General features: G+C 45.1%; 1 protein-coding gene across 4 annotated transcripts in view; it reads left to right on the forward strand.

Moving 5' to 3' along the window:
* The first annotated feature begins 877 nt into the window (after window positions 1–877).
* Window positions 878–13,270, forward strand: part of itga7 (integrin subunit alpha 7) — a 129,181-nt gene continuing 116,788 nt past the window's right edge. For 2 of the 4 annotated variants that reach the window (XM_033015653.1, XM_033015654.1), the window contains exon 1: window positions 881–1,266. In XM_033015653.1, the coding sequence (XP_032871544.1) occupies window positions 1,106–1,266 (161 nt within the window). In that variant the 5' untranslated portion in view covers window positions 881–1,105. Of the gene's footprint in view, window positions 1,267–13,270 lie in introns of all 4 variants that reach the window. The other 2 variants (XM_033015652.1, XM_033015651.1) reach the window with 2 other exon arrangements.

Raw genomic sequence — 13,270 nt, forward strand, 5'->3', positions numbered from 1 at the left:
GCCTCCTCCTGCACCTATTTTCTATGTTTCTAATAGCAACATATAACATTCTTAGAGGATTGGACAAAGTGATGTTCAGGACAAAGGACAAAGTCTGAAGAAGGGTTTCGGGACGAAACGTTGCCTATTTCCTTCGCTCCATAGATGCTGCTGCACCCGCTGAGTTTCTCCAGCATTTTTGTGTATCTTAGAGGATTGGACAGGGTAGATGCAGGAAAAATGTTCCCGATGTTTAAGAAGTCCAGAACCAGGGGCCACAGTTTAAGAACTGTAGGCAATTTAGGACTGAGATGCGGGAAAACATTTTCACCCGGAGAGTTGTGAATCTGTGGAATTCTCTGCCACAGAAGGCAGTGGAGGCCGATTCACTGGATGTTTTCAAGCGAGTTAGATTTAGCTCTTCGGGCTAATGGAATCGAGGGATGTGGGGAGAAAGCAGGAACGGGGTACTGATTCTGGCTGATCATATTGAATGACTCGAAGGGCCGAATAGCCTCCTCCTGCACCTATTTTCTATGTTTCACTGTACCTCGGTACACGTGACAATAAACTAAACTGAAGACCAGAAACGACGCCTATCCATTCCCCCCACAGCTGCCCCCTGAGCTCCTCCAACACTTTATAATTTGCTCAAGATTCCACCATCTGCAGTTCCTCGTGTCTCGAGAAAAACGTTAAACGTGTTCTCAGAATCAACTTGTAGCAAATATAAATCATTCAAGTGTTTCCATTACACAAACTGTGCACCATCCCCAAAATAGCAGTACCTCGAGGCTCCGCAGTCTTCCTTCAATTCCGCCCACTTGATTATAATTCGATAAAATCCGTCGCGCGTAATACTGCAGTTGGCGTTAATTTGTCAAGCATGTTTGTCCACGGGATTTCAAATCTAAAATAACCCAGTGAGGTGTGAAAGGGTTACTGTTAGCCTCGTCAGACTTCAGTGAGAGCCTGTGTATATGGAGAGGGAGGGAGTGTTTTACCACCACCAGCAGCGGTACATCCCGTCTCCTGTATACACGAGGTCACACACCCTCCTCAACCAGTCAGTACCTCTCTGTCAAGCTGTGAAAGCGCTTCTCCTGCACCAGAGACATTTACAGCAATGACACCTCTGCTGCGCGTGTGTTGGCTACTCTTGGCAGCCCAGGGCTCGGCGTTTAATCTGGAAACAACTAACACGATCGCAAAGGAAGGAGAGCGAGGGAGTTTGTTTGGGTTTTCTGTGGCTTTACACAAACAGACCAGCCCGGACGCTCAGAGTTGGTGAGTTGAAAATCTATTTTGAATCTGTAACGCCGTTTCATCTGAGCTGATGTAAAGACACGGAAAGTGCTAATGAATCTCAAGTGTGGTGAATTTTGTTACTCGGGGGTGAATGATAATGTTTACAGAAGACATTTTACGCAGATTAACGGAATAGAATATTTCTGAATGTATTTATCTCCGTGTCAATTTACTGTTAATTTATCTCTTTACGATTATCCTGAAGGCAGTGCTTGTACAATTGAACATGTCAGTAGCAACGATGTATCGTTCACTCTTTCTGGGACGCCCGTTTGCAATGGCTTTTTTTTTTAAAGCTTAAATATTGAAGCCGGCACTGGAGTGTGAAAAAGCAGCGATTTATTTCTCGCGTTGAAGCACGTGGGCCATTTCTGTGGAGAATTATATATGAACTAACCCCAGTCCCTGCCTGTGTAACGGGCTTGCAAGGTGCGGTGGGTGGGAGTTGTTACACGTCAGTGACTAGTTCAAACTTGAAGGTTTGGATGCAGACATCAACATTGCTCGCAACGTGATTTATTCTTTGCAGCCAGTGCAGAAATGCCTTTCATACATGCTGTTAAATGAACAGCCAATTGTTTTGTGGAACTTAAAAAAAAGGTCGGTGCAGCGCTATCTTCAACCTGCCTTAGCTCCTCCCAACCCAATCGTGTTTTATAAACTGGCTGCCTCAGTGGGAACCGCTGATGAATTATTTAAGAGCGCTTGACAAAATCTATTGCGGCCAGCAGAACTAATTGAGCAATGCCGGGACCAAGTTTGGTTTAATTTCAGGGCGATTGAACTGGGATTCAGGCGTGCACGAAATGTGTACAGTAGTTCACCTTATCCCCATGTAAATACTCGCATGCCACAGAGGACTGACAATGTTACCCGTTACAGTCGGTGTTCTGGTACGGCCCCCCCCCCCCCTTTGCTTGAGTCGGAAGATTCAAAGCCAGTCCCTGCCGAAATCGTGCGTAAAAAATCCATGCCCCTGGGTCCCATTGTGAAACACAAGGTGCTGGAGGAACTCAGCGGGTCAGCCGGCATCTGTGGAGGGAAATGGAAGGGACAGGCGACATTTCGAGTCGGGACCCTGACCTGAGTTCCTCCAGCACTTTGTGTTTCGCTCAAGGTTCCAGTATCTTCAGTTCCTTGTGTCCCTCTGTGGATTGCAGATGCTCACAATTTCTCTCAATCCTGACTGTTGCACCCGGTGGACTAGAGAGTGCCTATGACTTTCTTCCTAACACTAGAATACTCGGGCAGGAATGAACCAAACCCTCAAGCCTACCCCTCCATTTATGCTGCCTGTCCCGCTGAGTTAACTCCAGCTTTTTGTGTCTACCTCCGTCATTCAATATGATCACTGCCCATGGTTCTCAGCTCCTTCACCCTGCCAGTTCCCTATAGCTTTCAATTCCAAGATCTTTCAGGCACTGTGAGTGGCAGTGTGAGCTGCGATGAGGATGCTATGAGGCTGCAGGGTGACTTGGATAGGTTGGGTGAGTGGGCAGATGCATGGCAGATGCAGTATAATGTGGATAAATGTGAAGTTATCCACTTTGGTGGCATGAACAGGAAGGCAGAATGGTCTGAATGGTGTCAAATTAGGAAAGGGGGAGGTGCAACCAGACCTGGTACATCAGTCACTGAAAGTAAGCATGCAGGTACAGCAGGCAGTGAAGAAAGCCAATCATTGGCCATCATTGCGAGAGGATTTGAGTTTTGGAGCAAGGAGGTCCTACTGCAGTTGCACAGGGCCCTGGTGCACCTGGAGTATTGTGTGCAATTTTGGTCTCCTAATTTGAGGAAGGACATTATTGCTATTGAGGGAGTGCAGCGTAGGTTCGCGAGGTTAATCCCCGGGATGGCGGGACTGACATATGATGAAAGAATGGGTCGCCTGGGCTTGTATTCACTGGAATTTAGAAGGATGAGAGGTAATCTTATAGAAACAAAAAATTCTTAAAGGATTGGACAGGCTAGATGTTGGAACAATATTCGGGGAGTCCAGAACCAGGGGTCACAGTTTAAGAATAATGGGTAGGCCATTTAGGACTGAGATGAGGAAAAACATCTTCACCCAGAGAGTTGTGAATCTATGCAATTCTCTGCCATAGAAGGCAGTCGAGGCCAATTCACTGGATGTTTTCAAGCGAGAGTTAGATTTAGCTCTTAGGGCTAAAGGAATTAAGGGATATTGGGAAAAGCAGGAATTGGATGCTGAGTTTAGATGATCAGCCATGATCACATTGAATGGCGGTGCTGGCTCGAAGGGCCGAATGGCCTACTCCTGCACCTATTTTCTATGTTTCTATCTGTGGAGAAAAAGAATGGGTGAGGTTTCAGGTCAAGACATCTGAAGAAGGGTCTCAACCCGAAACGTCACCATTCCTTCTCTCCAGAGATGCTGCCTGTCCCGCGGAGTTACTCCAGCATTTTGTGTCTATCCATGAGAGTGCGCTACTGTGTAGTGTCCCCAGGAACAAATTGGGGTCCAGGAGTGTGTACGTTCATGCGTTGGGCCTACTAGTGAGTTGATGTGAAACATTAACACAGGATCCATAAGGCTGATTTTAGAAAAATAAATGATTGCCACACTGTAGGTAATCAATATTTTACTGCCGGCTGGAATTGGTGCTTATGGGGAAAATAGAATATGTGAGTTGGAGTTCCTATTTAAGTACGCTCTGAGAGGGAATATTTGTGGCTGCAATCTTTATTTGGGTCAAGGAGGCTGTTTATTGAATCAATCTCAACTTAAAGGCTTGGAGGCAACAAAAATAAAACACAATAAAATCAAGTAAATATTCACAAATAATTAGCAGGCGTCCTGTTTTAACTGCGCGCATCTGCTCCCAGCCATTCTTGTCGTCTGCTGGGGTGTTAATGTATAACTTTCAGGGCAAGTTAGGACTAGCGGCGTGAGCCCATGCAGAGAGAGGGTGGGATACTCCCGGACACAGCTCCAAGCGTGGGTGTGAGGGGGTTAACACTCACTTGCGCAAGTGTATTAATGTAGTCTAATAGCCCCCTCAACTATAAACATACCTATGACCCAACCGTGCCTTTAAATATGGCCAATTAATGGGGGTTGGTGCCCTTTTTTGGTAAAGCCGCATTCATTCTGTTAGGAGACGGCCAAGCGGAGTTATTTGAAGACTTTTGTTTATTTTTGACTGGCTCCAGGAGTACGTGTCATTCAATTTATTAACTTCCGTTAGAAACATTACAAAAATATCCCAGCGTCAAGTTTGTCAGCAGAGTGTCCAATTATACATTACTGATGAATGCAGGGTGTGTGTTCTGACTCACCTGTCCATCTGTAACTCCTGGGTCGTCAGCTTCCTTCCCTTTTACCTTCCATTTTAATCCGTTGACAACCACTTCTCATTTCGCCTTCCGAAGATAGGAATGGATAGGAAAGGTTTAGAGGGATATGGGTCAAACGCAGGCAGGTGTCGCAGTCGCTGCCTCAAAAAGGCTGGCAGTATCATCAAAGACCCACACCATCTTCAGGTAGAAGGTACAGGAGCCTGAAGACTGCAACAACCAGGTTCAGGAATAGCAACTTCTCCACAGCCATCAGGCTATTAAACCTGGCTCGGACAAAACTCTGATTATTAATAACCATTTTCTGCTATTTGCACTTTACCAGTTTATTTATTCATGTGTGTATATATTTATATCATGGTATATGGACACACTTATCTGTTTTGTAGTAAATGCCTACTATGTTCTGTGTGCTTAAGCAAAGCAAGAATTTCATTGTCCTATACAGGGACACATGACAATAAACTCACTTGAACTGGAACTTGAACTTGAGGTGCGACTAGTGTAGATGGGGCAACTTTGTCAGCATGGACGTTGGGCTGAAAGGCCTGTTTCCACGCTGCATGACTCCATAACTCTATAAGATGAGGCAGGGAAGTTAATAGAATGATTTGACGATGAGAGCACCACAAAGCAGCCCAAACCTTGCCCTCGTGGTCCATAGTCAGAGGGAACCTGGGAAACGGTGTTTTATTTAGTCCCTACCCCATTTCCTGGGGTCAATATTCACTCCTTCAATTCTGCTCTTATGCCAACTGCTTCATTCCCTTTGATGTGTTATTCCTTTTAGCTGTCGTTGATCTTGTTTGTACACTTCTTCACTGAGTGGTATTTTGTTTGTGCTGTCGATTTGTGCAAAGCTGCATAAACAAGGTGGAACTTAAATCCAATTCTTCTGCAACCACATACTCAAAGACCCCCCTTTTAAACATTTATTTCTGGACATACAGATTATTTTCTTGGCTGGGGTCTCCCAATGCTGGCTTGAAAGAAGAGCAGTTTATTTCTGTGTAGTCTATATAGATCAGCTGGATTGATTATCCAGTTCCCTGGATCTTTCCCGATGGACATTCCCTTGGGATTGTGTGAGAAGGAGCAGCTAGTCTTTAATTTTCTCTCTTTTATAAGACAGCGTTCGAAGGGCTACTTCAAACATCTGTGCCTGGATAATGTGACCATCCCAGGGGTCCCGTTGAGAGACACCTACCGTATCCCAACGGGGAATTAGTTAAGGGATAGATTGCAGAAACCATCGTGCTGCATTCGGGGTTGTACGCAGCATAGTTTGTAGGGTGACACATTCAATAAGCAGTCAATTTTTCAACGATTCATTGCAACTCTTAACAGCTGCTCACAACATTGCAGTATCAACATCACCACTCTGAAATAAATCACTTGCCTGGGGTGGACCGGGGCTGTAAAAGTTGAAAATGCTTTTGTCAACACCATGGTTTTCTTTTTGGCTTGACAAGGAATGACTAAAGCAGACCAGGTGGTTTGAAGTGGTGGCCTTGTATAAAGACGTTGTAGTGAGTGTGTGGACTTGATGGTTTTGGGCAGCTGACCCAATCATGTGGGCTCTTGTGGAAAGCAACATCATAACAGCTTGGTTTTTATCTTGCCTGTAAGCAAAGAAAAACTACGTGATTGGTCACCAACGTATCATACAGTATTTCTGCTAGGAGTGAGGGGGTGAGGAGGTGTGATGGTGGGGATGTTGTATTCCCAGTCCACATCTGAACTCCATTGAGCTACTAAGTTCATAGGTTCCCTATGACTATAGGAGCAGAATTAGGCCATTCAGCCCATCAGGTCTACTACATCATTCAATCATGGCTGATTTATCTTTCTCTCTCAACCTCAGTCTCCTGCTTTCTCCCCATAAACCGTGTACTAGAACACCTTCGCTCAGCCCGCCTGGACCTACCTGATCTCCCGGTTGCCAAACACTTTAATTCTCCTTCCCTTTCCCACACAGACCTTTCTGTCCTAGCTCTCCTCCATTGTCAGAGTGAGGTTAATCGTAAATTGGAGGAACAGCATCTCATATTTCGCTTGGGCAGCTTACACCCCAGTGGTATGAATATTGATTTCTCTAACTTCAAGTTACCTCTGCATTCCCCCTCTCTCTCCATCCTTCCCCCACCCAAGTCGCACCAGCTTCCTGTTCTCACCCAGCAAACACCGACAATGGCCTGTTTCCTTTATCATCATGGCTTTTTTGCATATTTTTCATTCATTGTTCTTTATCTCTCTACATCATCGTCTATATCTCTTGTTTCCCTTTTTGTTTCCCTTTCAGTCTGAAGAAGGGTCTCAACCCGAAACGTCACCCGTTCCTTCTCTCTAGAGATGCTGCCTATCCCACTGAGTTACTCCAGCATTTGTGCCTATAATTGATAGGGTGATACAGGTGTCCCACCCCACCTCTCTTTCCCAGCTTTCTCGCCCTTAATCCTATCAATATGAAAAAGGGTCCTGACCCGAAACATTGCCTGTCCATTCCCTCCACAGATGCTGCCTGACCTGCTGAGTTCCTCCAGCATTTTATGCTTTGCTCAAGATTCCAGCATCTGCAGTTTCTTGTGTGTATCTCTGAATTTTATTGAAGCTTGGAATCTGGTGGAACAATAATCCTCTTTACATTGACTAATGGGGCACATCCTTAAAAAACATAGCTCATATTACAATTAATTCTCCATGTACTTTATATTGCTTCCATAATAGGGCATCTGTTCATCATTTCATATGATACAGCACAGAAAGAGGCCGCTGTGCCTATCATGCCCATGCCAATACTTTAAAATTGCTCTGTAATCACTGAAAAATGATCTCTCATTCACCACACTCACTCGCTTGCTGTGGCACTGCAAATGTTCCCTTTTAAGTGTACACGTGATTCCGTCTTTGGAAGTTACAATTCAATTAGCTTTATTTACTCTTTCAGGCAGTGCACTTCATGCCATGACAACTTGTGGCATGAATCCTTTTTGGCTTCATCCCCCCCCCCCCCCCCCCCCCCCCCACCTCTGGTTCTTCTGTATTTATCTTAAACAAACCTTCTTGGAATGGAAACAGCTATTCTTATTTACCCTGTCAAAAACCTTTGACAGTTTTGGCCATCAGGATTAAATCTCCCCTCAACTGTCAGTTTAAGAAGAACCATTATAGCCGTTTTAGGCTCTCTCCATAACGGTTTCCCTTATCAACAGTCTACACCCTTAACCTTCCCAAACTGTAATGCCTTGAATTACTTGCAGGGTCTAATCAGTGCATTTATATCTCAGTCCAATGAATCATAATGCTGTCGAGTTTAATTTAGCGATCTAATTGTAAAACCAGAGACCACTCCCTCTTCGATGATTCAATACGAGACTGGTTACATTTTAGGCACTGCTAGCAGATCAGACCTCTTAATAGTGCAAGGAGCTCTTGCAGCTTCTTATCATCTTTACATGATCTTGCTGTAAAGTAAGACATTTCAACTACCTCCTCTGGCAGGTCGTTCCATGCACCTACCAAATGTAGCTGTGCATCTTATACGATACGATATGATACAATAGAACTTTATTTATCCCAGGAGGGAAATTAATTTGCCAATCATTATACTAGTTATACTAGTTACACTAGTTCGACAACCTAGCCAACTCAACAAAACTATCAAGAATCGGAGTGTGAAGTGGTTAAATAAACAAGGCTGACCAATCGCAAGCAAAATTAAATACATTAATGGATTGATATGTATTGAAACATTGTTAGATTGGAAAAATCCAGCCCAAAACCTGGGGAGTGGCTTCTGAACTATTGACCTAGAGAATACATTATAAGCAGAAAGATAATTAATTTAAAATTAAGAACACAAGAAAACATTGCATTTGATTCAGGAGCTGCTGAGCTGGTCTTTTTGTGTGTCAGAGCATGTCTGTCAATAGCAATTTCCAATTTCAGATGATTGGAGTGTGCCCTGAATTCATAAAGGCACACTGCAGGTTACAGGCCCCTGGAGTGTGCAATTTTCATTAAGTGAATGAAAGTCTTAGATCCCAAACTAATTTCTTCTATGCCCATGTAATTTGCCCTTTCTGTTTGTGGAACTAAAAGCTGAGTCATTATTTATCGGGGTGTGTGGGATGCCGAGAGTGGGGAGGGCAGTTGCAATGGAAGGATAGAGTGTGGGTGTCGATGTGCTGGTTCAGAATTTTAAATGAAACACGCAGGTGAAATTCTTCACTTGATCCAGCTGAGTTTCCGGTGGGATGTGAATGCACAAGATCTTCTCTCTCATCATTTAGTTACAAATGTGGGTTTAAAGTACCGTTCAAAAACATCTAGCCATGAATGAATCAAAGCAGAACTGCCAGTCACCTTTTATCACCTTTTAAAGTCATACATTCATACAGCATGGAAACAGGCCCTTCGGCCCAACTTGCCCATGACAACTAACATGCCCTATCTACACTAATCACACCTGCCTGCGTTTGGCCCATATCCCTCTAAATCTATCCTAACCTGTCCTGGACATGTACCTGTCTAAATGTTTCTTAAATGTTATGATAGTACCAGCCTCAACTACCTCCCCTGGCAGTCGTTCCAAACACGCACCACCCTTTGTGTGAAAAAGTTACCCCTCGGGTTCTTATTAAATCTTCCCCCCCCCTCACCTTCAACCCGTGTCCTCTGGTTCTCGATTCCCCTACTCTGGGTAAAAGCCTCTGCATTTACCCACTGTATTCCTCCCATGTGTAGGAAGGAACTGCAAATGCTGGTTTAAACCAAAGATTGACACAAAAAGCTGGAGTAACTCAGCGGGACAGGCAGCATCTCTGGAGAGAAGGAATGGGTGATGTTTCAGGTCGAGACCATTTTCACTCCTCCCATGATTTGGTATACCCATATGATCACCCCTCATCCTCCTGCGCTTCAGCTCAACCTCTCCCTATTGCTCAGAAAGCTATTTCCCACAGACGTTCTCGCAATGAGACCTCCCTCTGCATTGTTGCACAGTGCTGGCAGCTGTTAGGTATCCTGCTGAGAGAGGAAAGCTCAGCCACTCTTCCTGTTCCTGATGACTGTCCAGAAACAATAGCTGAGGGATTATGATAAGTGAACATATTACAGTTATTCGTTAACTTATTTACTTATTACATATAACTTTCACTCATTACTTATTACTTAAGTGATCGTCAAACAGCTTTCCAACATTGTTTAACAAGGAACTGCAGATGCTGGTTAAATCGAAGGTAGACACAAAATGCTGGAGAAACTGGAGAGAAGGGATTGGCGACGTTTCGGGTCGAGACCCTTCTTCAGACTGATGTCAGGGGAGGGGGTAGGACAAAGAAAGAAAGTGGGGGGAGACAGTGGGACTAGTGGGAGGACTGGGAAGGGGGAGGGGAAGGAGAGAGAGAGAGAGACAGAGAGCAAGGGCTATCTGAAGTTAGAGAAGTCAATGTCCATACTACCCAAGCGAAATATGAGGTTTTCCAGCAATGTCTATGCATGTGAAGAGTTACTGATCGATTGGGGTTCAGAAAGGCAGATGCACCTGTGGAAGTGTTAGTGCAGCGGTTCTTAACCTTTTTGGCCCCACGACCCCATCAGACATTCTTGGTCAGTACAGTGACGCCCAAAATTAAAAATTGATAAAAAAACAGCCCGATTTATTAAAACATGTCTGCCAATGCTCAGTCAATGTGTTGGCTGAAATTGCTTCGCAGCCATCAGGCGATCAAAACGAGGACGAATGCTCGACAGGCAGCACCTCGTGTCAGCGTTGATCACAAGCCTTTTGCGTGCCTTCGTTTTCAGAGTTACCATGGTTGAGAATCCAGCCTCACAGCGATAGTTGAGGGGGACTGGACCAATAGAGTCAGGGCCCTCTTCGAAAGAACAGGGCAGTCCTTCACTTTTAGCCAAAAACGTGGCGAGCTCTTGTTCCATGAAGTCACTCTTGAGCTGTGCATCTTTACGAATTCGGTAAAATTCAACCTTCGCAGTCACGTCAGTATCGCTGATGGCACCGTCTTCAATGAAAAAGGTCATCACGAGAGCGGTTGTCCAGTCCGGGGAAGTAACGTTCAATGGCTTCACTAATTGCTAGAAGGTGGTTTGAGATCTCCTCATGGAAGTGGCATTCATCTGGCGTAGCATCCAGGAGAGTCGTCATCTCAGGGAAGATAGTCGTGTCACCATCCTGGACTTTTCTCTGATAAAGATAAATCCTGAACGCTGCCACTTTGTCACGAGCCGTGCGTAGCATTGGGAGGTTTCCTTGAAGTGGCAGGTTCAAGGAATTCACCTCGGCGAAGAAGTCTGCCAAGTAAGCAACCTTCATCACGAACAGTTCATCCTGCATCTTTTCATGAAGCTGATTCTCCTTTTCGGTACACCCTCTCTCCAAGAACAGCGCTATTTCCTCTCGAAGATGAATCGCACGATTGAGAACTTTACCACGCGAAAGCCAGCGCACCTCTGTGTGGAATATCAGAACAGTGAAATCGGCGCCCATTTCTTCACACATCGCTTTGAAGATTCTTGAGTTTGTTGCGCTCCCTCGGATGTGATTGACATCTGAAAGCACTTCTCGAAGACCAGGAGGGAGAGTCTTCATCACTAAAGCATGGCGATGTATCATGCAGTGGGTGAAGGAGACTTGGGGAGCGGCATCCTTCACGAAGGCTTTGAAGCTGGATCTGAAACCGACCATGCAAGGTGCCCTATCTGTACACACCCCGACAAGGTGTTCCCAGCCAAGCTCATGTTTGATAAGGACGTTTTTTAGTCGATAGTGCGATTCGATAAGCAATCGGTATGAAGCCTCCAACACTGCTTCATTTTGATGATCGCAGTGACCCGTCGAATCGATGCGGGAACCCTTGAGTGCGGCTTCTTTTCGTTTGAAATAGTCCACGCCCTTCCCCGCCAGGTTGCTGTGACAAGACTCCAAATGGATCTTCAGTTTGCTGGGCTTCATGCTCTCATGGCTCAAAACCTTGGCACAGATAACACATTGCGACTTGACCACGGATTTTTGAACGATGCTTGTGAAGCCGAACTTGAGAAATGCTTCACTATATATGCGCGTCTTGCAAGACATGGTTCACAACACACACAGTTCGTGTGTGTATACGCAGGGCCTCAGAGGAATTTTATCAGTGGGTACAAAGTTTCTTTTGGGCCCCCTTCCCTTCTCCATTAGTCATCCTCTTTTTATACACAACGCTACGGTTTGATGCCATGAGCCTGTAAGGCAAAAAGGGGTATGGAAGATGAGAGAGGTGTGGAATGGAGCACTCTATTGATTTTCTGCATTTGAGGCCTTATGCTCCTATACTCCCCCCATGATAAATATAAATAAAAGGATCAGAAAGCACATTTGTTTTGAACACCTTTGTTGATGCTACAATACAGATAAGGAGAAAGAATTCACATTGAAACACCCTTTTATATTTCAATGCAGATCAGATCTTCAGAAGACATAATTATTAGTAAAAAGTAAAAACAAGGTAGATAGGCTTAAATAAAGAGTGTTCCTGGCCTTTTTTTGTGAAAAATTTCGAATCACAGCAAGAAAATGTATTGTTCTGGCAATGTTTGATTCAATAGTATTGATTCAATACGCTGACATCGTGGGGCGGTGGTCTGCGGAGCTTCTAGCCGCGGGTACGGCGTGGACTTTCCAACACGGAGTCTGGGATCCCTCGCCGGGGATCACCGGGGATCGCTGGAGAAGAGCTCCGACCGCCGGCCCGCGGCCTATAACATCCTGAAGCCGCGGTCTCCGGTAGGAAAGTGCCGAGTCGGGACCTCCAAGCCGCGGAGTGTGTTTGTCCGTCCCGAGGTCGGAGTTTGGATCACCCCCACTAGAGGGCCTGTACATCGGGCCGTCCATAGCGGCGACTATGGAGGGGTTATGGCCCCGACCACGGGTGAACAAAGGAGGAGGACTGGCTGAACTTTGTTGCTTTCCACTACAGTGAAGAATGCTGCGTTGGATGTTTGTGTTAAGTTTTATTGAGTATTGTGTGTTCTTTTTAAGTGTATCGCTTAAAAAATATATTTTTTAAAAGCTGCAACAGTGATACTGATGTGTATCTTGATAGCATTGTGTTTTTCCTTCTTATTTCCTTCTCCAACCTTCCCAATAGGCCCCACACAGTCAACCTCCAGGTGAACTTTGCCAGTGGGAATTGAACAGAAAGAGCAACAGTGATCCCAAACCAATTTAAAAACCTGGAAGGATGTTTCATTATAGGGGCGTGATGCCTTAATGTCAGTTCAGGAATATTCTTGGACCAAATTGAGTGGGTCTTAACGAGTCTACCGCACATCTTCTGTGCTTTGAATGTGCAGCTGGGCAGCCCACTGCTTGACATCTACCAATGTCACTGCTGCTTATTTATTAACAGATGAACAAAATTCCCCTTAAAATGTCTTCCTCTTCCCTTCCCCTGTCCTTCAAGAGACACATTCCCTTTGCATAGGCCCTCCTTCAGTAACTACGGGAGAATTAAACATGCATTTTGTATTTTCACTGCTCTAAACCCACTATCTCCCACAGCCACCTCGACTACACCTCCTCCGACCCTGTATCCTGTAAGCATATAACCATATAACAAACCATATAACAATTACAGCACGGAAACAGGCCATCTCGGACCTACAA

Source organism: Amblyraja radiata, chromosome 46, assembly GCF_010909765.2.
Source record: "Amblyraja radiata isolate CabotCenter1 chromosome 46, sAmbRad1.1.pri, whole genome shotgun sequence".
Taxonomy (NCBI): Eukaryota; Metazoa; Chordata; class Chondrichthyes; order Rajiformes; family Rajidae; genus Amblyraja; species Amblyraja radiata.